Raw genomic sequence first — 26221 nt, 5'->3', positions numbered from 1 at the left:
ACCTCCAGCACTTAATCAGCTGTTTGGATAACGGGCTGAATTGGTAAGTAGCTTCCAGGGAGCTAAAACTGCTCCTCAGACACCAAAATAAGTCCAAATTCAAACTTCTGGAAAACGTTTGCACTGCACTTTTATACTTTAGTCCACACTGCACCTCCATCTAGTGGACAGAGAGTGCAAAAGCATGACAAGTAACTAGTTTAGGTGCTGCGATGTTGAAAAGTGGGACTTTTAAAGTAGCAGATCTTGCAGCTACAAACTGATGTCAGACTAACAGGACCGACCTTGTGGGGCAGCACTGGCTTGAGGCTGCGGCTGAAGTAGCTGAAAGTGTTTCCGTTCTTGTGGACCTGAACGCGCTCGCCGTCGTATTTTATCTCAGAGTACATCCCGTTGGGACATTTCTTCATGGCGTATTCGATGGATTTACACGCCTCGGCCTGGAATCACACAGAAAACAGAAAAAAAAAAAAAACACAGACAGACGAGCTTCAGTGCGTTTTACTGGATTTTATGCAACAGATCAACACAAAGTTGGGAATATTTGTTATGTTTTTCTTACGTGATAAGAAAAACGGATGATGAATAAGTGTCACATCCGTTTGTTTTCACCACAAATTAAAACCAATTACAGCTGAAAGGACTATTTAACTAATCGTCAACTACTAAGAACATCACCTACTGATTTATTGTTGATTAATCTTAAGATTAAGCTAAAATTTTCTACAAATAAAACTAAGAAATTTCAGAGCCAGAGAAGTACATTTTGAATATTTTAAACTTTTGAAATTCAGGGGGAAAAAAGGATTTCTGCCAAAAAAGCTGGACCCAATACTCTGTCATATTCAGCTTTACTTCCCTACTTGAAAGAGGTAATAAATGTTAGAACTAAAAGAAATAAGCTTAAAGAATGAGGGAATAACTTAGCAGTCTATTAACTAAGCCGTGATGGAAAAGGAAACCCAGAAAGGTTCATGAAGTGTGATGTCACAGAGTCGGGCCTCACCAGCATCGGCTGGACAGGAGTCATGAGCGACGCCTCCACGGTCAGGAGCTTCCTGGGTCCAGAGCCGCTGGAGGCGTCCTGCTGGTTCCTCAGAACCCTCTCGATCACGTCGCCAAGGTTACGGGAGGCCTTGAAGGCATCATACGCGTTTGGATCTACCGCATCCAACCTGAGTGAAGGAGCAGAAGCTTATAAACTCAATCTGTTCATGAGGGCGGCGCACCAGGACGAACACTTACACGTGTTTGGCGCCGGCGTTCATCTTCAAGTCGTGCTTAATTAGCCTGATAATGCATTTCAGGTCGTTGCTGGTGCACCTGGGAAAGAGAAGCAGGAAATTCTAACACATGGTCAACAACTGAGCGACAGACTGCAGGAAGCAGATGAAAGTTTGTGTGCGTAAGGTTTTTACAATTCAAGCTAAATACAGCAACCTGAGCACTTATTGGCTGTTAAAGACATGGAAAATTTCTGAAATGCAGCAGGATGATCTATAACTGAAAAAGGCAAAATGTAAAAAAAACCTACTTGAATTATTCAGTGAAGAATTTTTAAAATAATATAGGAGACGGATGCTGCCAAAATTAGCAGTAAGTATAGAAATAAATAAAACTAAGGAATTATTGTGCCAAATATTATATTCAAAAGATTAAAAGAAATTTACCAACTTATTTGATTATACAATGTAACATAATTTTTTGTCGTTTAACGATGTTCATTTGCCTTTTCTCATCTTTGTTTTTTCCTATTTTTTTTCCCCTCTGTCTTAATAAAAACTTCATCTAAAGCTCAAAAAAGTCACTTTTGCATAAGTTTAACATGCTCATACATTCCTCTTTTACCCTCCCTGCAAATAATTTGAGAAGAAGAATCTGGCATCTTTTTATAAATTAACCACATTTCATGTTAACTACTTAAGCAAATTCACATTAAATACTTAAAGCAGATCTTTTCTTCATGGTCACATGAAGCTCAGTCATGCATTTACTGCAGACCTAAATGTATGACAGATAAATCCAGTCTGCCCATTTCTTTCTGATGTGTGGGTTAGAAAGTCAAATAACCATGTCTTTATAATAAATACATGAGTGAGTGCAGGAGATGCTGGAGGCAGACATCAAAAGCAGGAAAAAAGCCACAAGAACAAAGAGCAGAGAGGAAGTGTTGTATCCTAACAGGAGCAGTAACAACAGTGGTTTTAGGTTCTGCCTCCCAGTCTGACAGGACAAAACGTTACTTTTTGGCGATGCTCTCCAGCTCGCTCTGCTGCTCGTCCTCCTTCGTGAGCTGAGCGAGGCGCATCAGGGACGCATCTACTTCCTGGATTGTTAGGAGGCTCTTGGCAGCAGGAGGAAAAGATTTGCTCTCCTCAAAGAAAATCCTCACAGTTTCTGACACGTCGCCCTTCAGGAAAAAAAACAACACAAGAATGGGAGCAGTTTAAAACGGGAATGAACAAATATGACTGTTTGGGCTGATAACTGATGGACGTTTTTCACTCCGCTGACATCGCTCTTCTGTTTCAGTTAAACCCGCCACAATCACGCACTGCATTATCACTAGCCGTGCTTCCATTAGAGGCGATATGAACTACAATGTTCATCGCTATGCTTAGCGGTAGCATCATAACAATAAAAGTGTCAATAAGAACTATTTATTACATCTGTTTTAGTCAACTGTATGGCTCTGTGTCACAGCATCACAGCTCCACCAACACAAACGCTGCTCTTGAAAACATTCCCATTTGTTATGTGCTTCTTTAGGACACCAGTTACATAATAAAGTGTGATTTGTATCACTAAGCTGCTCACAGTAAGTGCATTTAATCATATTTGCATATTTATTTATGCTTTCATTAAACAAACAATGGAGTAAAGTGAATCTTGATATATAGACAGTTTTGGGGACTTTAACAAATGGAATTCATTGTGACAAAATAAAATTTAATTTTCATAAGAAATCTATCACCAATGAAGTTTTTTTTTTTTTTAAAGTAAATTCACTCCACCTGGATGCTACTGCCCCATAACCAAAACACAGCTCTCCAGAAACGCATAAGGGCAACAAAATGAAAACAAACATCAGTTATTAGTATCGGCCCAGTTTTACTTATCAGAACGATACTTTTATGCAAAAAATAAGAAAAAAAAATAAATAAAATCAACCAATAGATATTAATGTCGACATATTGTGCATCACTGGTTCAAAAGATGCTTTTACAGCACTTCATTTATCATAAATTTCTTGAAATAATTTTAATTTATCATTATTAAAAAAATCCAGTTAATGAAGCTTAAACCCCCTAAACTGTCCATATTGTTGGGAATTTTAGTCTGTTTTCCCCATTGGTCCTTCAATAAAACCACCAATAAGTTTAAAAATCTGATTAAATGCAGTTATAATTCGCAGTTCAATGATTTAGATCAAACTTGGACGTTGCTGGACAGACCTGCTCCAGATCTCGCACCATGTCCTCCTGGTTGGATCTGAATATGCGGCTGAAGAGTTTTACTATCTGCTTATCGTTCAGGTTGTAAACACTTTTCACCACGCCTGGCAGCAGCAGTTTCACCGTCAGGTAAAGATCTCCGTGGAATTTATCTGTTATAAAAAAAAAATTATAAAAAAAACAACAACACACAAACAGGGTAAAATCTCACAATATAAACAAAAAAAAAAACAAACAAAAAAACAGTAAACTAAATTTAAGGCCAACCTCCTCCTGTGCCCTTCTTCAGGAACTTCTCTATAATCTGTGTCTTGCTGTTGTAGCTGTTGTTTTCAGCCACCATTGCGCAGAGTTTGCGAAACTCCCTGAAGAGGCAGTCTTTGTGCTGGGCGTCACAGAGCTGAGTGGACAGGACGCTGCTGGAGCCGGCTTTGGCCGCCGGGGAGGCCGACAGTCCGGGGCTGCTTGAGCTACCGGAGCTGCCAGCCTTCGCAGCTGATGACAGAATGAAGCAGAGCGGTAAAAAAAAAAGAAAGAAAGAAAGAAACCACATTTTTACACTTTCTAACTCTGACAAATCTGCCTGTCCTACTCCTTGTGTGGTTTTAGCTCTGAAGTTATGGCCAAAGTTTCAAAACTGAAAGGAATCATGTTCTAATTGTACCAACAGTAAAAAAAAATAAAAAAAATAAAAAAAAATCACACAGAGGAAACACAATCAGTGTTGCCAGATCTTGCGAGAGAAACAAGCAACCAGCTCTATGAAAACAAGCCCCCAAAAAAATCTAAACTGGCAACCCCCCAAATCCAAAAGATTTTACAGTGGTTTTACATTTTTCTGAAGAAAGTCAAACCCAAATAACCATCTTCACATTCAAAAGGAAACCCAAAAAAAACAACTCAACTCAATACATTTGCAATTGACTTTCAGAAAAAGAAAAAACAAACAAGACCAAAGTTGCTTTTAATAAAGCCAACTTGGCAATACTGAACAGAATATCTGCTTATTCATGGGCATGTTAAGGGTGGAGTCATGTGTTTTCACATGACTGGCCTCATGCGTTTTCAATTTCACATTGATTGAAAAGTACAAAAGAAATGTATTTGGATCCAACTGCTTCTGGTCCGTTTAGGCGGCCAACAGGATTCAGGGAAAATCCGCAGCTGCTTCGTACCTGAAGCCCCTGGTGACCAGTTTATGTCTAAACCATTTGTGTGAAAGTAATTTCAAACTTAATGCCGTTTGTTTAACTTTCACAAAGTTTTAATTCTGTTTTAACCAAAACTTTGCATTTCTGTGATTATGTTTACAGCAAATTCCAAGTCATTCCTCTAAACCGCATCATCAAAATATAACTTCAGGTAAGGGCAGCACTGAAAGACACTTCAGTTATGTTAATCCAGGGTGAATGCATTTTACCTGTGAAGCCAGAAAACTTCCTCGGAGCATTGACAGAAGGGTCAGCAGGGGGCGCCATGAGCTGACCAGTGGTGTTCAACTTGGCCTGGACCTTCTTTTTAGGACTTGCGTTGACTTTGGCCATAAGGTCTACAAAACAAGAGGTTTGACAAGTAAAAAAAAAAAAAGACTCGAGCATTAAATTTTGATTAAGAGAATAACTTCTAAATGCCTTCATAAATGTTTTGATTCTCAGTAATTTCACCTCAACCTTAAAGGATGTTATGAAGCCAAACTTTTTTTTTTCCTACCAAGAGGTTAAGAAGTTAACCCTCACGCCAAGTGTAGAGGGTATGTATTATTGATACACCTGCTGATTTACCAGGTAAGATGACAAATCTTGAACTAGCAACATTTAAAGATTCATAATGGAAAAAAGTCAGTGGTTTAACAAGGTTGCTCAAATGTAAGGCTTATAAAGACCACTATGAATAAAATGTAAGGCCTATATCCCAGCAGATGTACAAAAGAAATGCAGGAGGCAAAACTGAAATTTCTGTAGTCTCTAGGCAGATTTGTGCTTCTCACATTGCTAATGACTCTTTAGCTAGCTAGTAAGTATAAACAGCTTGCTACTGCTAGCCTTGATCGCGCTGAGTAATGAGACATACCGAGTGAAAATGTCTGCACATAACTCAATCTTTTGCGTTTTGCCTGTTTAACCTATAGAGAATGAGATTTTTATTAACTTCAGGTCAATGTACATTTTCTCCAGTGAATAAGACATTTTAAGGCCTTAATTTTAGATAAATGAATTGAACATCCTGTTTAGATTTAGATTAAGCAGTAGGTGATTTATCGGCTCTCTGCTGCACCTGAAACGTGTTTATTAATGAGCTCTTTGTCCTCGTCCTGCAGCTCCTCCCAGCCCTCCAGCTCTGTCAGGTCCTCGATCTTCTTCGTCGTGGCTCTTGCCCTCTCCAGCTTCTCAAATATGCACTTCACGTGATACCACTCCTTCATTTCGCCAGCAGACTCACTGAAAGGGTTTGGTACGATTTTCCCTATGCGCACGATGCCCTTCTGGATTTTGTCCTTGCATTTCTTGCACCCCGCCGTGCCACGTTTGGCGTATTCCACAAGGAAGCGTTGTTCCGACATATCTGGCCACTCAGAAAAGCACCGGCAAATTGAAGTCCAGGGAGCGTGTCTTTTTTGAAGATGGTGTTTATGGGAAGCTAAGGATTTTTGCTGATCAGAGGTGGATGAAATTACAAATGTTCTGCAAAACGTTGAAGGTTGTTTACATCGGATTAGTGTACCAAAAGGTCGTCGGCCCACACAGACAGTCTTCTGAACCAAGAAAATAAGATGTCTCTGCATGTAGTTGGGACTGGAGCCTAAACCAGAAAAAAACAAAGTTACAGAAGATGATAATTTTGATCCGTTTCTAATCAAACATGAGTAAGAACCAGATGCAAACTGAAAGTAGCTGGAAGAAACAAAACAAATGAAAGGTGGTCAGAATTAGGAGAGGAGTGTAGCAACTGTAACAAAAAAATGTGGTTTATCAACAAGTTGAAAAGAACAAATATCCAATAATCAGAAAGGATGCAGTTATATTTGAGGCTGTGTATAACCTTTCACCCTCAGAGATTTAACAAAAAATTCATAAATTAAAACTTCTGCACTCAATTAAAGTCAAGTCATTTTTTTTTTCAAGAGATTTGACTTAAAATTTTTTTTACTGCTGCTTAAAACAAAACTCTGTAAAGTTTACTATTGTCTTAACACAAAACTGGTTCATCTCTTAAATTTGGATGTCATTTTAATGACAAAGTTACAAAGAACACACAATCCTCTGAAAACTTTAAGAGTAGGAAAAAGCTGCCAAACTCCACAGAAGAAAGTTGGTTTAAACATTTGATATACTGTTTGCAATATACCTCATATTTTAACTAAATTATCTTTTGTTATGAAGATTTAATTTATGAAACTTGTATTTATTTTTCTGTCTTTCGCTGTTTTGACTGAAATCTTAGTATTTCACTTGCACAGAAATTCAGCATAAATGTGGTAACATTAGTATTCCTAGTGAGGAATCTTAGACAGTGTAGCCATCTAATTTAATGTATTTTTTGGTCAAGGTCTTTTATTTTCTAAGCGAAGACTTAAAGATAAAAGTAAGCTGAATGCTACAAAGACAACTGGAAGTTAGCATTAGCTAGACACTGTCCTGTATTGGCTACAACTGACGTGACAAAATAAAGAAAACATGACATTGTTGAACATTATCTAAAATTTAGCCGATAATTACACTTGAATGTTTTTACTGTACCGTGTAGAAGATGCGTAAAAGGAGATGATACAACTGAATCTGCTACCTCCTCATTGTTGTTTAGCAACCAGCTAACTGCCCCGTGTCAGTCGTGTATTTAGACCTACTATATAGTTGTTAGTACTTCCGGTTTGCATTTACAAAATAAAAGTTGTTCATGAACTTAAAATAAGATGTACTACATTATGTGAAATCTTATGTCGCATAACGCTGTGACATAAGATGTTATGTATGCTAAAATTATGCTACGTATACAAAAAAAATTCTCCCAAGATTATACAACTGAAAAACCGCGCAGACAATGAGTCACTGTGTTTGTGCCAAACCAGATGTTGGTAACTTCATTTTAATTGGATAAGGCACTAAAATCCGGTAACTCCCAGTGTGACGTTCATTAGCTTGATGCAACACAAAGTAACTGCTAGCTACAACATACTCAAAATATTTTGGAAATATTTTTTTTTACTCCTAAAATTAATTTTATTATACATTTAATATCCACAGCAAATTTCTTAAATTGAAACCCAAATGTAATGCTTTTTATGCCTATGTTTCTTCATATTTGTATTCTCTTAAATACTGTACCAATACTAAAGTTTTAAAGACTACTACAATTTGTAAAGAATTTCTCATGTAATCTGCCCTAACTGCTGTATTTAACCTTGCCCTGTTTGTAACCTCTTCCTATTTGCATCCCTTTCCTGTTTGTAATTTTTGCTCTGTTACCTTCCTTAAACCTCATCGTTCGTTTAGTTACTGTTTACGTAACTTGTTGTACATATTGTAATAAAAAAACAAGACTGCTAGCTACAAGCTGAACCGCAGACCACAGACAAACGAGCCTGAAATGTGTGGCAGAACGGACCCATACCGCCCTCTGCTGCAGCGGAGGAAATAATGGTTAAGGCTGAAACGGTAAACATTTAAGTAGAAACAAAAAAACTTATCAGCCTGGTTGGTAATGTTGGCAAAGTGTTGATGTAAATCTCATTTCAAAATAAAATAACATTAAACTACTTTCTGCAACTGAAATGTCTTAAACTGTTTCGATGCAGGCTCTGACATATATAATACAAATACAGAGGGATGATGAACAGAATGCTAATTTTCTTCATATTTAATTCATATGTTAAATATTGCATTCCCCATTCATGCATTTTGTGAGTTATGCTATTCTCTGAAAATAAAAGGTCGATATTCTGAGTTATTTTCTTCTTTTGCAAAACAAAATCCCTTTTGTTTTGTCGCTTTGACAAAGTTAGACATCTCATGTTTTGTTGCTAAAGAGTAAACTGTTTTGGTCAAGTTTACACATCAAAATGGCAGAAATACGATATTTACAATGGAAAATTGAACATGGTGTGGGAAAAGAAAAATAAATGTAGATTCCCCTCTCCTCCCCTGCAAAGATTCTTTATTAGATTCAAATCAGAACTTCAAATAACATTGCTTAGACGGAAGAAACATTTAGCTAAAATCATTACTTAAAACCCAATTTTACCAGGGTATATTTAAGATATAAATACTGCGCTGGTCTCCATACATATTTATGTTTGAAAAAAAAGTGATTATTGCGTTGCTTTCAAAGAGTCTCGGGAATCAGAGATGATAAAACAGAAAATGCACTTTAAATTTATCAAATGATGCTACAGAAATATATAAACTCAACAAAACCAGAAAAAGTCCAACTATAAACACCGCACAAAAATACAGAGCCGCCTGGGTGTCCCGTTCCCGGTGACCTTAAGGTTTCCCACGGTAACTTAACGCAACCACAGCCCCCAGCCGTTTGTAAACACGCTAAATGCGTTTTCGCTACGTAAATTCCATACTCCACTCTGTCCTCTACAGTCAACCGTAAATTTTCGAGCGTACATCGTGCGGGAATAACGAGACCGCGACGCTTCTCCCTACGCAAAGCGAGGACGCGCGGATCAGATGTCGGCAGGAAGATGTTGACGTTATTCCAAACCTAAAGATGAATATTTGTTTCTCTGACGAGTCGCGGAAATATTAAAGGCGAAGAATGGGAAGCAGTATATGTGTTGTCTCGTATGCTGAAAGCTTGGAGCGCAGACTTTTGTTTCTCGGCGGTAAATTTAGAGGAGACTAGCTGCGTTGCAGCAACCTAGCTAGCGACATCGCAGCCCTTTTTGTGGCCCTCAGCGCTCCCTCCCAGCTACACCTAGCATCCCGTCGCTTGCACAACAAGGAAAAATGGTGAGTGGCGAGCTTTTTTATCTAACTTTTATCACGTACGACATTGTCTGGAGCCTAGTTTGGTCCTTGCAGCAACGCCGATAGCTAGTTTAACCCGACAATTGTTTGACTAAACTAGCTAAACATGGTGCTTAATTAATATTTAAACCTGGGTAACAGTGTCATTTTTGTCTTAGCCAATAGATGAGAAGATCGTGTTCTCTTTTTATCTGTAACACTAGACATGCAAGGCTTATAAATTAGCCTATTGCCTTGCTTTCTGTATTCATATATTCCCTTGCTTTCAAATTTGAATTAGTATTTACCCCAAAGGGAAATCTCATATCATCCAAGTATATTCAGAAAGTGGTTGTGGGTGGTGATGCTGGAGCAGTCGGTCTTCCAACTAACCTTAAGAGGCCTCTGACTGACAGCTGTTGCTGTATGACAGTCTGGTGACTGATGAAATGACACGCATCCATGAAAACAAATGGGTTAAACTGGATTTCATTTAGTGGGATATGCATGTTGTGTCACAATAACAAATTTTGCTATAAGATAAATTGTTCCTCAAATTTTTTGTGATAATGGTAATATTGTTTTATTGAGACAATTTCCAACTAATAAAACAGTAGTTATATTAGTATTCCCACTCAAAGATCAATAAAACTTGCATTCCTAAAGAATATTTAACACCGGACCTGGGGAAACATTTTAAATATCCAAACTATAAAAACAACCAAAACAGTAATTAAAACAGATTATGAAGTCTGTCTAACTAAAATTGCATTTCAAAAAAATATTAGCTTATTCAGCTTAGACAGCTTTGACTTCATAACTTTGCACTACTTTGTTTTGCTCTATCACATAAAATCCCAATTAAATACATTGAAGTTTGAGGTCATAGTTTGACAACATGTGGAAATGTTCAAGAGGATGTGAATACTTTGCTAAGCACTTTCCATGAATTATGGCTTCATTTAAAGGTTTTGTTCCTGACCTATGCTCCGTCTAAACAGCTTTTCCAACCAGCCGTTGATAAATGTGTGCAGCATTGAATGGAGCTGCTGGTTTTGTTCTCTCCTGTCTTTGTGTATGCCATGTTTTGCTTCTCTGTTACCCTGGAGATACCAGTCCTGTCATCGTTATTGTGAAATATGAGCCACATATAAACATGGGCATTAACTTGCATTTGTTGCTCAGGTCTGTAAATCAAATGCTGCTCCTTGTTTTATCATAACTGGGGCAGTTTTTAAGCTAAATAATATAAGAATGCACTGAGGCATTTATATTACTGTTAAGACTGATACCTGATATATTTAACTGCATTATATTTTTTTTCCTACCTTTGGAACACAATGAAAAAACACAAACGGCAAAAAGATGGAAATAAATATCAGTTGTTGGTATCTGCCCTGTTTTACTTATCAGACAAGTACATACCGATATGTAAAAAAAAAAAAAAATCACCAATATTGGCTGATGCCAACATTTATAGCAATAATATTGTTCATCTATTATAATATATACCTTCCTGGATTGAAATCTTGTGATTATTACTTCAAATCTACAATGTCGTATTAGAGCCAATGGAGGTAGAATAAAAAGAGTTATTTCCCACCAAAAACTCTCAAATTCTGCAGAAAAACTTGGTGATTCCTGAGTTTCAAAAGTTTACAATTTTCTACTTTTGAAACCTAAACATTGAAACCATGTTTTGTTTTGTTTTTTGTTGTTGTTTTGTTTTTTTTAAGGTTCCAAGTTTTCTACCTTTCAAACTGGGAAATGTCCTTGTTTTTTCTGGATCATTTCTGAGATTATTCTTAAAAATTTGATTTTTTTTTGTTTGTTTGTTTCTTTGAAGAAATGTGCTCCTTTTTTTCTATCTGCAATGTTTCTAATACGCCATCATAGAAACCTTTTGCTGACAGTCCATATAGTATTTAACCTACAAATGTTTACATACAAATATGAAAAAGAAAAAAAAGAAAATTGTCTAAAAAGGGAAGCAAATGTTGGCACAATATGGTAATATTACTGTTTATGGCTTTGTAGTTGCGTAAAATAGAGTAGAAAATATGAGTTGCATAGTTAATTGCAGTTTTAGGTTGTGTTATTGATTCTCCTTGCTGATAATGTGTCGTTTAAAGCAAAGCCACATTGAAGTGGCAGAGCTCTGCTATGCTAATTGTTCTCCTTCCATGGAACAATAAAGCTGGAGTGGTAACTTCTCAGAGCAGACTCTTTATTTTTTTAGTGTTGAACATTAAAACCATTTATCAAAACTGAGTCATTGTTTTAGTTTCTGCCAGGAAGTGTCTCTGTGGCTGTCACTGTGATTGATCTTTCTCTAGCAAAAGGATGCGATGATGAATAGAAAGCAGCTTACTGGGAAAAAAGTTTCCAAATTAATGAGGCAGAGATGCAGTTCAGTGAAAAAGTGCTTGATCCCCAATTAATTGGTGAATTGTCAGAATAATTGATTAACAAAGTAATTTTTTGTTGCACACTGATCAAATCACCTTCATACCATTAATATAGTCCAGTGACCTCCAACTGGTCGACACCTTTTAATATGTTGAGTATGAAATGTTTCTTCTTTTTTTTCTTTTGTAGGTTTACCTGCTAAATCCCATAGAAAACCTAAGAGGCTACATCACCAACCGTCCACCTCTGGTCATTTTCATGATCAGTGTCAGTGCGGTGGCCATTGCCTTCCTGACCATCGGATATTTCTTCAAGATTAAGGAGATAAAGTCTCCAGAGCTCACAGAGGTATGACAAATCCACACCACTCTTTAAAAAACTGTTTCCATTTAATTATTGTAAATGTTTCTTTTCAAGTTGCTCATTTTAGGAGGATAATTAGAGTGAAGTGTATGAAACCTTCAGGGTCTGTACAGGTGCTAGAAAGTGTTGAAAATACTTGAATTTCTGTTAGGTGTTTTTTTTTTTCGAAGCTTTTCTTGCAATTAGGTGTTTTCAAAGTTTGGAAAGTGCTTAATCTCTATATAAAGTATTGCGTTATTCCAAATATAAAATGTTATTTTTGATTTTTTTCTCCCTTCCTGCTGCAGAATGTAAAATACTATCACATCACATTATTAACAACAGCAATAAATGTCGTATTAAAACTGTTTGCTTTACTTTATTTGTATATTTTTTATCTCCAAAGTGGATCTGGGGATGTTAGAAAACTTACTTTGAAATGCTTAAAGTGCTTGAATTTTTCAGTTTAATGGGGAAAAGTGGACGAACTCTGATCTTTGCTTCATTGACTTTGTAAATGTGTAAAGCTGTAAGTGCAGACTGCAGAAAGTGAAAGCAAACTCTGATGTTGTGCTGTTCTGTGTCTGAACACCCTCAGCAGAAGCGTGCATGAAGGATTTGCATTTCAGTGAAGGCAGGATGCAAATCTCAACAACTCGGTGCTGAAAACCTCAATTAGTTTAATAAGTTTATATTTGTGCCTCAGGACTGGAACACGTTCCTGTTGCGCTTCAACGACCTGGACTTCTGTGTGTCGGAGAACGAGACGATAAAACACGGCCTGAACGAGTCGACCACCCCAGAGAGCCTAGTGGTGACCAGCGGCCAGGCCCGCTCCAGCACACAGCCCCCCCTGCTGTTGGAGGACTCGGGTCCCATCAACATCTCCGTCTCCATCACCCTCACGCTGGACCCCGTGCGGCCGTTCGGAGGCTACTCCCGCAACATCACCCACCTGTACTCCACAGTGCTGGGGCAGCAGGTCGGCCTGTCAGGTGGGTGTGCAGATAGATGGATGGAATTCATTCCTTCTGTCTGGGTTTGTCAGGTGACTTTATTTGGATACAGTGAACCAACAATAGCTGCGTTTCCATTAACCCTATAATTGCGCAATTCGACATTTGGAAAATAAAATTGCTTAATGGAAACGCCAATTTAAAAAAAAGTTTCTGAACTAGTATGAGATTGTTTTTTGGCTGTATCAAAATTTGTGTATTTTGCTAAACTGCAATGAAATCACTTTTTTTTTCATCGCACGAGTCATGTGATCAACAACTGGATGTTCACACTGGAGCAAACCACAAAGATGACGATTTGAAGGAGCTGAAGGATGATGGTGTGGAATGTTTTAAATGTCTTATCGCGTTAATGTGATTTTAATTGCATTTCTTATTTAATGGAAACACTGCAATTTGAAATTGTGTTTTTTTGACATTAGTTGAATATCAACATAGTTTTATGCACATTCTGTACTTACACTTTGTGCTACTGCAGCATTGTGTAGTGGTGACACAATGCTGCCTGTTTGTGGTTCATTTCCCAATAGGGAAGCATCGATCTACCGATATCAGAGGTTTAGAACCAGCCGATACGATCTGTACAGAAAAACAGCTGAATTGACTTAAAATGTTTCCGTTTCTAAACACATAGATATACTGAATAACAACTTTGTTTGATAAATCTGCACCAGGACAGCACACTCAAATGCACCAATTGCTTTACAAGCTTGGTCAAACAACACAAGTTTAATTTGTTCAGTCAGTGCATACAAGTAGAACAACCAATGTTAAATAATAAAGAAACAACAGGTTGACTACCTTGTTCAAACATGTACAAATAAAGAGCAACAAACTTTCAAATGGTTCAGAAAGTGTAATTAGGAATTCTAAATATAATGTAAAAGAAATAATAAAGCATGACATCACTCAGAGCACAAAGCATAGAATTAGACAGAACAGATCTGCACTTGCGGATCTGGCACATTGTCTCTGACATCTGATCTAGATTTTGTTTCTATTTCAGGATATTAATATCTGATTGGTTCATTTCTAGTTGCTGCTGTAGACTTTAATGTCTTGAGAGTTTCTCAGGCAGCATATGTACTGGAATCACACAGGTGCTTGAAATCCTTGAAAATGCTTGAATTTCAAGGTTTGGAAAATGCTTGATATTCAAAATTATAATAATGTGCAGTCTAAATTTGGAAAACGGTACTTATAATTGAAACCAAAGATTTAAAGAAAATTAAAAAAATGCCAACACATTTTTTTCACCATCTTAAGGTAAATCAGACTAAACTTTTTTTTGTCTTATGTCAGTTAGAGTTACCAAAATAATTCCTATTTACAAAATATTATTGCTAAGATTTCTGATATTTAGCAGAGATTTTTTTGTGACTTTCTTGGACCATTCAGGGTCATATAGGGTGTATGTGAAAGACATTTCAAAACATAAATTTTTATTTTATTTTTTTCCTTCTCCCTGCTGTAGGATGTAAAATACCAGCACAAGATATTAATACATTATATAAAGTAATAAATTTAAACATCATCTTTAGTTCATTTGTATTATTTTTACCTCTAAAGTGTGGTGCTGGAAAAGTTTCAAAGCTTACATTGAAATTCCTTGAAAAGTTCTTGAATTTCACTGTGGGAAAAATGTACAAACCTGGTACGATACCTGAGTGAATGTTTTCACAACTTTTTTGTTTCTTCGGTTTTCTCTGCTCACAGCTCGTCACAGTAAAATACTTTAACACTATTCCAAGGCAGACCTTTTTACTCAGCCTGGTGTATGTAAACTTCTGGTTTCAACTGTAGATGAATGATTTGACTTTATCATCTAAAACTCGTGTTTTAAAACGGATAACCAAAGCAAATAGAAAGCCGTGCAAATATTTAGCGTCGGTGTGGATTTAATCTAACATCAACAGGATGAGCCTGCTCAGATGAAGGTGGTTTTCCTGGGAAAGGTCAGCCTGCTCTCTCTCTCTTATCAAATTTAAAACTGCTTTAAATGTCACGCACACTCAGAGTCAAACACATTTTGCAAGCATGTAGATAAAATCCGCTGTGGGAAAGTGAAGGAATGTGGGAAAATGTAGCATCTGCAGGCAGAAACTTGACCATGGAGCTGAAACCCTGGAGGTGAAGCAGAGTTTCTGCTGTGGCTGCATCAAGCCGCAGTTTGAACACATCAGATCGAAACTGTTACTTTCTGGCTTTGCTTGTTTGTTTGGGGTTATCGTCCCACCGGAAAGGGAACCTCCAATCTTTTCTGGAGAATTTTTCAGGTTGTCATTCAGTTTTGGTCTTTATTTCACTCCATCCATGTCGTCAATCCACTCAATGATACTGCCACTACCTTGCTTCCTGTGAGAATAGGTTGGTTTTTATAGATTTTGATGACTCTGTCTGGGTTCCCGGGAATTTATGATGCTGTTTATTCTCTAACAAATCTTCTGATTTATGAACTGTAACGTAACTTAAAAAGCTTGGCAGGTTATCAAATTACTTCTCAGTCGCTGCTCCATAGTCTCCATCTAATTTTCCTTTCAACCCTCTGTCATATCCTGTAGTCCACCTGATAATCTTCTTAAGTTCTGTTTCCATTAAATAAATCTTGCATAAGCCCACAAACCCAGTCTGTCATTCATTATTAAGGAAGTAGTTTAATAATATTGTTGCTAAAGCTCTCAGTTTTTCTGCTTATGCAACTTGCTGCTGCATTAAAAGCAGGTAAAACATTGCTCTTGCAAACTTTTATGCAGTTTATTGATTGAGTAGTCTCCTCAGGTCCACATGTTGGCATTTAAAGAACGCTTTGCTGTGGTGTCTATGATTTCAGGCCGGGAAGCCCATGAAGAAATAAACATCACGTTCACTCTGCCCGTGTCCTGGAACTCGGACGACTGCGTGCTGCACGGCCACTGTGAGCAGGTGGTGTTCAGCACGTGCATGACCATCACAGCAGCCAGCAATATCTTCCCAGTCACAGTGTGAGTTGGATGGTTTCCCACAGTTTGCTATTAGCCTCTCCTCTGTCTGCATATGTGTAGAAAATAATGCTTGTATTTCCAGATTATTTTCTATTAAATAAATCAGAAGTTAAATATCCTATTTACGTCACATCTTCCATTTAAAGGGACTGTAATGTGAAATCAACTTTATTTAGTTTTAAATAATTTTATTATCATTACTATGTTATTCCCTTATCAAAAGCATACCTAGAGTGTGCTTTTGATAAGGGAAAAAGCAGAAAAGTGCTTTTTCCCTCCAATCCTTGGATCCAAATCCTTGGAGATATCTCCAAGGATTGAAAAATCCTTGGAGATGGCAACCACTTAGCTCTGCAAAACGCCTGGGTGGATCTAGCCGCACCTTCGAGACACAGCTCCTCCCCAGAACTGCAGATTTCCAAAGTTCCATCTCACAGAGCAGTGTGCTCCTTCAGACTATCCAGCAGCCTTTAGCAAACACCTGGTGGAACTGCGTGTCTGCTGAGCTCATTATACGGGCTACTTCTCAGTGCAACGCTAGTAAAAAAGTTGTTAAAGGGTTAATAGAGGAGCCATGTTTGATGACTTCAAGAAGTCATCACAACATGAAATCACAGGTCGAGTTTCAAAAAGAGCAGGAGTTTTTAAAGAGACAGAGGCTCAATTTCAAGGTGTTAAATTACGACGTAAAATTTATTTTAAGTCATATTTGATATTTAGCATTTTTATAACAACTGATGGTATCGTTACTTGACCGAATTAGCATTTTTAGAATATATCTGAAAAAAATTATTTAGGGGAAGCTAAGAGTGTTGAATGTTTTCAAAGTTAACAAAAGCTAAAGCGCTAATCAAAACATTAGCCCAGCAACTACGGCTAAGTTGGATTAGACGACACTGAACACCAAACTCTGTAGAAGCTTTTATTTATTTTGACTTTCAATTCAAGTCAACTTACAGAATAAATTACTGAAATAAAAGGCAGTTTTTTTGTTTGTTTATTATTTTCTTAAAGAAAAAAAGTGAGAAAATTAAAATTGGATTTGGTATTAAAACAAATCTGAGATTTTATTTTTAAGCCGACCATACTATGAGTCACAAGTCATTAGGTTGGGGGTCCTGAGATCCTCTTTAGAAACAAAACTATAAAAATGATCTCATTGAGGCATATTCATGCTATAACTGCAGGATTTACAGATTTATTAAAGGAACATTTAAAAGCTCCACGAGTCTCTTCTCCTGTTATTTTATGGGTTTGTTTCTGAAAAGTTTGCATCATGTTTTTTGCCTCCATCCATCCCTGAGAGTAGGATAAAACCCCAGGGTTGCTTTTTCACTCTTTTAAACCCACATAACAGCTCCTCTGTGATTTACCAACAGCTTATGTAGTCGTGGTGTTTGATCTCGTCAACAATTCAACACCTGCAAATCTTTCTGCTTTAATCCGTCTTTCTGCACAGCGAACAGCTACAGCTTTAGTTTGAAATGAGAGGGAAAATGCGTCAGACGTAGCATCAGATATGCTGCTGTAAATTTGCAGAAGCAAAAAACAAACAATTATAGATAAGTAAATAAAAATAGTAATAAAAAAATAGTAAAAACATGCTCCAGGTTGTTAGAAAACCTCAGGGATGTGATGTAGCTTTCTGCAATTAAACAGTAACTGTAGAAACAAACAAAAATAAATAAATGCATAAATTAAACCACAATATTTTTGTACCTTTGAGTTTAGCAGATTTATTCTGATGTCGGGTGGTGTTTTATTCTTAGAATTGAATACTTAAAGTAGATTATATTTTCAGTTTCACTTTTTGTCATTTAAGAGAAACATTTAAAATCTGTTTATTGGTCCAGCTTCTCCTGCCCTGCAAGATGCTTATTATCCACTGAATGAACTGCAATATGAGAATAAGTATGCCTGGAATCTGCTCCTATAAAAATAATGTTTGAGACAAAAAAAGTGTGCCTGGAATCTACTCGGATTTCCCAGTTTTTCCCACTTACTCTTCCTTCAGTTCCTTTTCAAAAAAACTTGATTCATTGATGCTAAGTCAATATTTCATTGTGAAATGGTTGCTTCAAAAGTCAACAAATCACTTGATTGTGTGTTTTGTGTTTCCCTGTGCAGGCAGCCACCGCACTGCGTCCCAGAGACGTACACCAACGCTACGTCCTGGTACAAGGTGTTCACCACGGTCCGTGACTCGGACACCAAGTACAGTCAGGACTACAACCCCTTCTGGTGTTACAAAGGAGCAATTGGCAAAGTGTATCATGCACTCAACCCTAAACTCACCGTCATTGTCCCAGATGTGAGTTCCAGGTTTCCATTTTCAAGAAGCTCAAAAAATGTTGTTTTACTTTCTTGGAAGTTGACTATTAAAAAAAAGAAATATTAAAATCTCACATGCCTTTTACTTCAGGAGTGACAGAAGAGGAAGGCTGGTTTGCCACCTTAACATTTACATAGACTAAATTAGTTTTGTCTCTTGCAGAGGCAAATAATCTGTTGGAAGTCTACCAGTCAGGGAGAGAGATATTTGATTGCATCACATTTTTTTATTTTCTGGCACCAGCTGACCTTGTACCATCAGCAGCAGTGTGAAAAAGCCTGGAAAAAGCTGCTAAAATCACAGAAATTCACTGTAAAATTGGCCATCATTACTCGTTTTTCTCTTGCTGCTCTGAAAGCCGAGAAAAGCACAGACTTTAGCAGCCAGGATTTATTAAACTTCACAGCTGCAATCCTGGTGATCCTGCTGTCCTGGTCAGCAGTTCAAGCTTTTCCATTGTGCTCACTGGTCAACAGAAACTGGTTCATATTGAGTTTTATTATGGAGTTACTTTTATTTTAGTGTCTATGATGATTTGGATTCCTAAAGAACATCCGAATAATAACTCGGATTTAAACTTTTCAGATGTTTAAATATTTATTTGGGAAATCAAATATTTGATGCTAATATTTGGAAATTACAGGATGGCTTTTTATGAGGTTGTACTGGGATATATTTAGAAAATTAGAAAAAAACTTTCAACTTCATCTCTTTGTCTCCATGTTAGAAGGTGAGCAGGTTAGAATCATGATGGATGGATGGATGGATGGATGGATGGATGGATGGATGGATGGATGGATGGATGGATGGATGGATGGATGGATGGATGGATGGATGGATGGATGGATGGATGGATGGATGGATGGATGGATGGGTGGGTGGGTGGGTGGTTGGTTGGTTGGTTGGTTGGTTGGTTGGTTGGTTGGTTGAACTTGTTTATCCTTGCAGGCAGCTGTGGTGACTCTCAGAACATTATTTTTATTTAGCCAGGAAAATCCCAATCCCAATTAAAAATGTCTTTTACATCAAGTCGGCATGCAGTATTATAAATGTACAGTTTCCTGAAGGGGGCGCTAGCAAAATATGTAGAGCTATACCTTGTACTTATCTCCCTCAGAGGGAAATTTTAGTAATTTGATCAATGAGGGAATATTTATGAACTCTTTTCTCTCCAGGATGACCGCTCCCTCATCAACTTGCACCTGATGCACACTAGCTACTTCCTGTTTGTCATGGTCATCACTATGTTCTGCTATGCAGTCATAAAGGGGCGGCCTGGCAAGGTGCGACAAACCAACCCTGACTTCTGTCCTGAGAAGGTACAACAGACACCAGCAGTGCTTTATGACCTCAACAGGTAGTTTCAGCCAAGCGTCAGCTGACCTCTAATTGGTCCTAAGACACAATCCAATCACACTGCTGCTTTTCTCCTCATTTCTACAAACCTGCTTATACTATCCACTTTCATCTGCTATTTAAGGAGTTTGAGTGGAGGTGTAGCTTTGTTGGAATGTAATGAAGAAGCTTCACTTATTAACCCCCAAAGAAAAGCTCTTCGTCTTTTTCTTTTTCAACACTTCATAAGGTTGACACTTACAGAGAGATGAACCTTTGACCTTTACCATGTTTATCACTTTTGTTGTCAATGAGTCTCTTTTGGCAAACTGGCTGGAAGTCATAAAAGTTTGTAGCAGAATAATTTCATTACAGATATAATCACTCTTTTTACATTTTCTTGCCTTCCCCTTATTCATCCTTTAAGTTCTTGCTTCTTTTTTTTCCCTTTTTTCCATTTTTCCTTTTTTTTTTGTTTTTAGCCATTTTTTCTTTTGCCTATTTCCACCTTTTTCTTTATTTCTTTTTCCTTTCCTTTTTTTGCTTTTTATTTAGTTTTTAATTCCTTTTTCTCTTTCCTTCTATCCTTTTTTTCAGTTTTTGTTTTAGCAATTTTTTCTTTCCTTCATTTTTTTTCTTTTCTCCTCTTTTTCCTGTTTTTAGTTTTTAGTTTTTGTTCTGCTTTTCTGTTTTCTGTCTTTTTTTGTTCAGTCTTCTGTGAAGTTGCCGTTGTCAAACTGAACAGACTCTTCCAGACTCTTATCTGGATAGGTTTACTTGTTATAGCTTCTGCTAGTCATGCTAAAATCATTTTTAGGTTTCTTTTCCAGCTTAATTTTGAACATTTGTTGAATTTTTCATCTTTTAACTATTAAATACTTTGACAGCATAATTGTTGGAGATGGATTATAAACTGCAAAGCATGTCAAATATTTATTTAATGGCAGCCATGCATGCTTTTTTTGATGTTTTAGTATTACGTAGAGTGCATTTAAGCTGCACACTGCATCACTGAAAACAATGCAGTCCCTTTATTTTTTTAATATGTAGTTGAAATAAAATTGTCCCATTGACTTTTAAGAGGAATGCAGTGTACACCCTTGAATTTAGAGTTAGACCATTTATTGTTTTATAGTCCTTTTTATTTCCTCCGACTCTGTAGAGGTTATCCCGCCATTAATGGTAAACTCTGATCGCTCTGCAGCTCATAAAATACACAAATCCTAAAAGTCTGGGATTGAGTCAGATTTAACACTGAAGATCTTCAAAAGAAGATTCATTTCATTTTATTTGGTTAATTAACATATTCTTCCATGACCAAACAGTTTAGTTCACAAGACCAGTAATGGTCAAAACATATTTCTCTGGTCTACTAAAAAAGAATAAAAAGGATTTCATACGATTTAATTTTTCTTTGTCAGTGTTTTGAGTGTTTATCCTTTTTTATAGCTTCTGTTATTCTGTCCAACCTGTTTGAAATCGACTCTCACATTTTTGGGAGGCAACAATAACTTTTTGGACTCTGATGAGAAAACACTCTAAATGTAAAAACACTGTCTTTAACAGACTGATAACATATGAAGCCTCTGAAGAGGCTAAATAATGCAAAGAGCCAAAATAAAACCTCTCAACATTGCCAAAAAAATTCAAGTATAAAACTTAACATTCAAAGGCAAATACAGGTTCCATTACAACAAACAATCCAGAGTTACTGAATGAAAACTTCCCGATAGCACTGCGGCTAGCTGATTACTGCTAGTTCTGAGTGGCTGTTTCTGACTGAGCGGAGTAATTATGCAGAACAGGGAGGAGATCGATTATTTTTTAAGAGATTATCAGTCTCATGTTAGGACAGCGAAAGTTTTAATACGCATGTAAAATTTATTTTTGTAGGTTAGATGCTGCAGCTTTAAACAGAGGTTTGGTGTGAGAGTCACTACCAGGTGGAGCAGAAGCGGCGCTCCATCTGTGAAATATTACTACCTGTAGCGCGTAGCAGCGGTTCAACAGTGAGAGCAGAACCAGCGTCTTACATCGCAGCTCGAAGACTTAAATAATTTTGCGGGTTATTTGTTTAGCTTTCTGACCGTCATGCTAATCCGGGTGAGTGTTTGTAGCTGTGCGCTGCTTTACCTGCTATCTGATCCTCCATATGTCTTTTTTACTGAAGTGAGACCCGATGTAGCCAAACTCCGTCAAGTATGGCATTGTTTTTATGTCGCATTAGCTTCGTTGTGTTGATGCATTTTGACGTGCTTCAATGTTCCGCCGCAACACGCAAACTTCCCCATTCACTCAGTGCGTTATAGTTCCACATCGCTTAGGATTTGTTGCTGCGCGTTTGCGCAGAGTGAAGGAAAGAGGAGACCAGCTGCACAGGCAGGCTGCGAAATGAGATGCAGGTGATCAGTATCGGCAACAAGAGCCAATGATCACCGATCATGCACTTTTTCACGAAAATCGGCCAATTATGATCGGTGACCGATCGATCGGCACACCTCTACTGGAAATACAAAATTTTTCCCACTGAAAAACTATTTTTATCACGACTGTAAATTTATAAAAATCTAATTTCTTTCACTTAACTCTTAATTTTATGCTTTTCTAACACTGGACAAATCAGACCAAACTGAAAATCAAAGAAACCTCTCTGCTTCATTTTCTGTCGAAAGCTGAACTGACTTGCATTTATTTCTTGCTTTTTTTGACAGGTGGCGCTGTCAGAGGGTTAAAAAGACGGCAGAGAGCTCTGCCAGAGGTTACCTGTAACATGGACTCAGAGACACAGAAGAAATGAAAAAAATCTACATCCCAGTTGCCTAGTGATCCCTGGAAATACATGAAGGGGTACAAACGCTCTGTGAATGCATTACTCTCGCAATGTTGGGGTTTCTCCAACCAAAGATATACAAGTGCCTGTATCTGTGGTGTAAATATTTGTTGGTTCTCTTGATTATTCTGTGCAAAAGCTCTTTCTTGTTTATTTTTGTTTGGGATTGTTTAGCCCCCTTCCCTCCATGTCCCCCATGTGCCATCCCAGAACCGCTAGATAAACACAGATGAAGGCCAGACTCAGTAACTTTACTGTGAATTTTCCCTGGAGCCGCTTTTAAACTGATCTTAAAAACTTGGTGGGTCATTTGAAATGTAGTTGAGGAGTTAGAGGTCCTCTCAGATCAAACAGCGAGGAGAATGAAAGAAGTCAGAAAAACAATTTAACTCTCTTATTTATTTTACACCTACAATCTTAAAGAATCTCTCATCCATTAATATGTGGGTGGTATCCAATCAGTCCAATCATTTCTGCATATTTTGGGTTGACAAACAGATTTCACCCAGAAAGCGTCTTTGCCTTATTTTTCTCCCTCATCACCTATCTGGCTCCCATTTCGCCTCACTTTGTGTAGTTTTTAGCGGACATCTTCCCGGCAGCACCTGGAAACATAACGCAATAACATCTTGCCTTACCTGCGGTGGACCAGCTGAAATCAGACGAGACCTGACCCACCTTCATACCTTCAGAGACCAACGTTTATTTTGGATGTTTTCTGCTGATTATTAGGCCTGTTGTTGCTAAATGACTGCCTGGTTTTCTTTTTGTCTTTGTTGTTTTATTTAAAGCTCCAGTGTGTTGTGTATATAGTGACACCCGGTGGCAAAATTCTGAAATTGCAACAAATTGAACTCCCAGAAACTACATATCAGCGAAAGAATAATTTTTACTTATGTCTTCATTTTTCCTCTTACCCCAAAATGTCACACACTGGAACTCAATATTTAAACCATCCGTCAATTATCATATTTTTGAGCCACCTGAAAGTGCAATTTTACACCAGTTGCACATCTTCAGTTTTTTTGCATATTTGCATATACCTTCATAATTCTGGCACATTTTGTTTTATTTTCATCGAGATCACATGTAAACTGTCTCAAATTCAATAAACTGGTCTGCATCTGTGTAAAAAAATTATCATATTAACTTACTAGCTAGTGCTGTCAAAACGTAAATCCAGATCAAATCAACCGCTTGACAGCATCATTCAGAGGCGGTGGTACATTTATGTCGGGGACTATTTAAAAAAAAAAAAAAAAAAAAAAAAGAAGCTTGTCAGCACTTAACATGTATTTCTACATAATAGTGTTGCTGACCATTTAATTGCAACCACTTCACCACATTAATACTACCACATATTTACCATTGGACACAAATCCTTTAGACAAAATGTGCAAAACCCCACAGCTGTGTGAATAAGCGTGAGTGGGTTTGGGATTCTTGTAGATTAAAAAGGTGGCTGTAGACTGACATTCTCTGAAATCTCCTTCATAGAGACTTTTTTTTATAAACACCTGGAAAAATGTTCTATCACTGAGTTGGCCTCATTCTTAGATCAGCTACTGTTATTCAGTATGATCCTGACGTTTATTGTCAGGAAATTTGAGCTTTCTTATGTTGAGAAATGTACAAAAAAATCTAAACAAAATGTGACTTATTTAGAAATGGTGAGCTGTGATTTATTTTTTATTTTTTTAGCAAAATTTTCTTGTTGACCATATTGCGATCTTGAGAGTAGTGAGAAACCCCAGCCCTGGATGTGATTATAATTTGACGGGTAAAAATAGTACGACCGATTTTTGTTTTTTTTAATCCTGTCGGTCAAAATGATGGAGAACAAAAAAGTCTAGCACGACCTCTGCCCTGGACTATACTGGACTCTATTTGACATCACACGCATTCTGGAATCTTATGAAAATGTTCAATTTAAACCGATTTCATGCTTTTAGTTATATTACCACATCCTTAATTTACACATCAACATGTAGGCATTTTTCTTTATTTTCAAAAAAATGTGTCTATCATTCTTCTATGACTCGCTGTTTTTTGGTAAATACCCCAAGAGTGACGAGCATGCATTAAGCTTCATTTACTCCCATTATATTTCTATGGTGTTTGTTTTCCAATTGGTTTCTTTAACTTGTCATATCTCCAACTTTAAACACAAAAGAGGCATAGAAATTCACACGTAGCCACCAGAGGGTTCGCCTAGTGACTGTTCATGAATATGTGCAATATGGCTCATAGTTTAGGCGCTGTAACAGTTTATTTGGGCCTTAGATTTCTTTTTGGTAAGCTCTCCATGGCAACCGGTGACTGAGCAATTCTTGTTTTCATTTTTTTTTCCTCGGCTTGCTCAGCATGTATGTTTTGGGCAAAAGCTTCATTGGTTTCCTTCCAAATTTATCGCATTTGTTTTTTTTATTTAAATATTTTTTTGTACAACAAGAACAAAAAACTGTTAATTTAAGTGTGTTATCACGATCTAACCTCCCAACAGTCTCTATGAAGCAGAAGCAGAGTTATGAGATCTACTGTGTGCCTGCTTGTCATGTTATATGGTTTTGTTTCCCAGTCGTGGTTGCCGGTAACTTTAACTTACCTCTGTACTATAATTTTGTTTCATATTTAATGTACCTGTTGAATGTACTTTTTTATAAGCAGCATAATCTAAATCTGAGATGCAACAATTCCAAGTGAGTTTAAACTATGATATAATTTGTTTTTCTCTTTATTTTGTTTCAGTTTGAAAGGCTTTACTTGAATCCAGTTTATGTTTGAGTGGTATTTACATGTTATAAGATGTATCTTTTTGTGGTAAGATTTAATTTTGTGGTATCAGATGCTCTATTTTTTTCGGTTTGTGTGTTGGTGAATGGTTGAAAACTGTTCTTTGTTTTCTGAACAAAGTCTTCCTGATTCAGATGCATCACAATCTGTTTATCATCTCATTTGCTTCCACTGTTGCGTTGAAGTCTGGCAGCTCATTCTTGACAGACCTGTGTGATGGATGGAAACTGGGTGTGTGGTTGATCGTTGTTGCCAAACTGTCATTATTATCATGTCTAGCCTGAATTTGCCTGCTTCTTATCCATGTTTGAGTGATTTATTTTTTTTTTTTTCGCTAGAATTGCCTCTGATTTACTGCAGATTGCCTTAACATTGTCCAGTTTTACTTTTCTTTGCTTAACATATTGTAAATCACGCCGGCTTAAGAAACAAATCAAGTGTACACTTAAAGGTTTTTGGGTTTTCAATGCAGTTTTACATGCTCCTTCTACATTGTACCGTTTTAAAATGATGGTTGCTTGACAAAATAACCTTAAATGCAGTGCTGTCATTACACTTCCCTATCCTCCCGACACGTTAGCAGCGCTTTTACGCAAGTATTAAGCCAACTCTGTGCCTTCTGCACTGTCCAGCTGCATCCTCCTCCCTGTACATACACTAGATAGGATCATAGGTTTCCATGTGGCTAAGGCATCATTCAAACCCTATTTCTCTTCAGTGGAACTGCTGTAAATGAATTCAAATTTAAATAAATAAATTGTCTCAAAAGTTCAA

At 37.3% G+C, this 26221-nt stretch overlaps 2 protein-coding genes across 6 annotated transcripts in view; one reads left to right on the top strand and one right to left on the bottom strand.

The window, feature by feature from the left end:
* lig3 (ligase III, DNA, ATP-dependent) overlaps nt 1-7461 on the bottom strand; it is a 16863-nt gene extending 9402 nt beyond the window's left edge. For 2 of the 3 annotated variants that reach the window (XR_535440.3, XM_008428509.3), the window contains exons 1-9: nt 7193-7461; nt 5730-6254; nt 4876-5004; nt 3723-3950; nt 3456-3607; nt 2244-2410; nt 1246-1323; nt 1007-1175; nt 285-440 (exon numbers count right to left, since the gene is read on the bottom strand). Coding sequence is in view for 2 of the 3 variants with exons in the window: in XM_008428509.3 (XP_008426731.1) it covers nt 285-440; nt 1007-1175; nt 1246-1323; nt 2244-2410; nt 3456-3607; nt 3723-3950; nt 4876-5004; nt 5730-6237 (1587 nt within the window). In the remaining variant the exon portion in view is untranslated. The remainder of the gene's footprint in view (nt 1-284; nt 441-1006; nt 1176-1245; nt 1324-2243; nt 2411-3455; nt 3608-3722; nt 3951-4875; nt 5005-5729; nt 6255-7192) is intronic. The other variant, XM_081615278.1, reaches the window with a different exon arrangement.
* On the top strand, nt 4490-26221 carry tmem248 (transmembrane protein 248). Of its 3 annotated transcripts, XM_008428507.3 has the most exons (8): nt 4490-4676; nt 4769-4817; nt 12008-12166; nt 12867-13155; nt 16007-16157; nt 18285-18468; nt 19665-19846; nt 22536-26221. In XM_008428507.3, the coding sequence occupies exons 3-8, from the start codon at nt 12077-12079 to the stop codon at nt 22591-22593; spliced, it is 954 nt and encodes a 317-aa protein (XP_008426729.1). In that variant the 5' UTR covers nt 4490-4676; nt 4769-4817; nt 12008-12076; the 3' UTR covers nt 22594-26221. The 3 variants fall into 3 exon arrangements, with proteins under 3 accessions (XP_008426729.1, XP_008426727.1, XP_008426730.1); XM_008428505.3 differs by lacking the exons at nt 4490-4676; nt 4769-4817 and adding an exon at nt 8764-9412; XM_008428508.3 differs by lacking the exons at nt 4490-4676; nt 4769-4817 and adding an exon at nt 8769-9412 and having other exon boundaries at nt 19665-19808.

Source organism: Poecilia reticulata, chromosome 14, assembly GCF_904066995.2.
Source record: "Poecilia reticulata chromosome 14, P_reticulata-male-v2, whole genome shotgun sequence".
Taxonomy (NCBI): Eukaryota; Metazoa; Chordata; class Actinopteri; order Cyprinodontiformes; family Poeciliidae; genus Poecilia; species Poecilia reticulata.
This window is presented reverse-complemented; position numbering and strand designations above follow the sequence as displayed.

Bases quoted from the DNA above. Each gene is read 5' to 3' on its own strand.
- tmem248 (XM_008428505.3), top strand. The intron at 13,156-16,006 runs GTGGGTGTGCAG...CTATGATTTCAG, and splicing joins GCAGCAGGTCGGCCTGTCAG to GCCGGGAAGCCCATGAAGAA. The intron at 18,469-19,664 runs GTGAGTTCCAGG...TTTTCTCTCCAG, and splicing joins TCACCGTCATTGTCCCAGAT to GATGACCGCTCCCTCATCAA.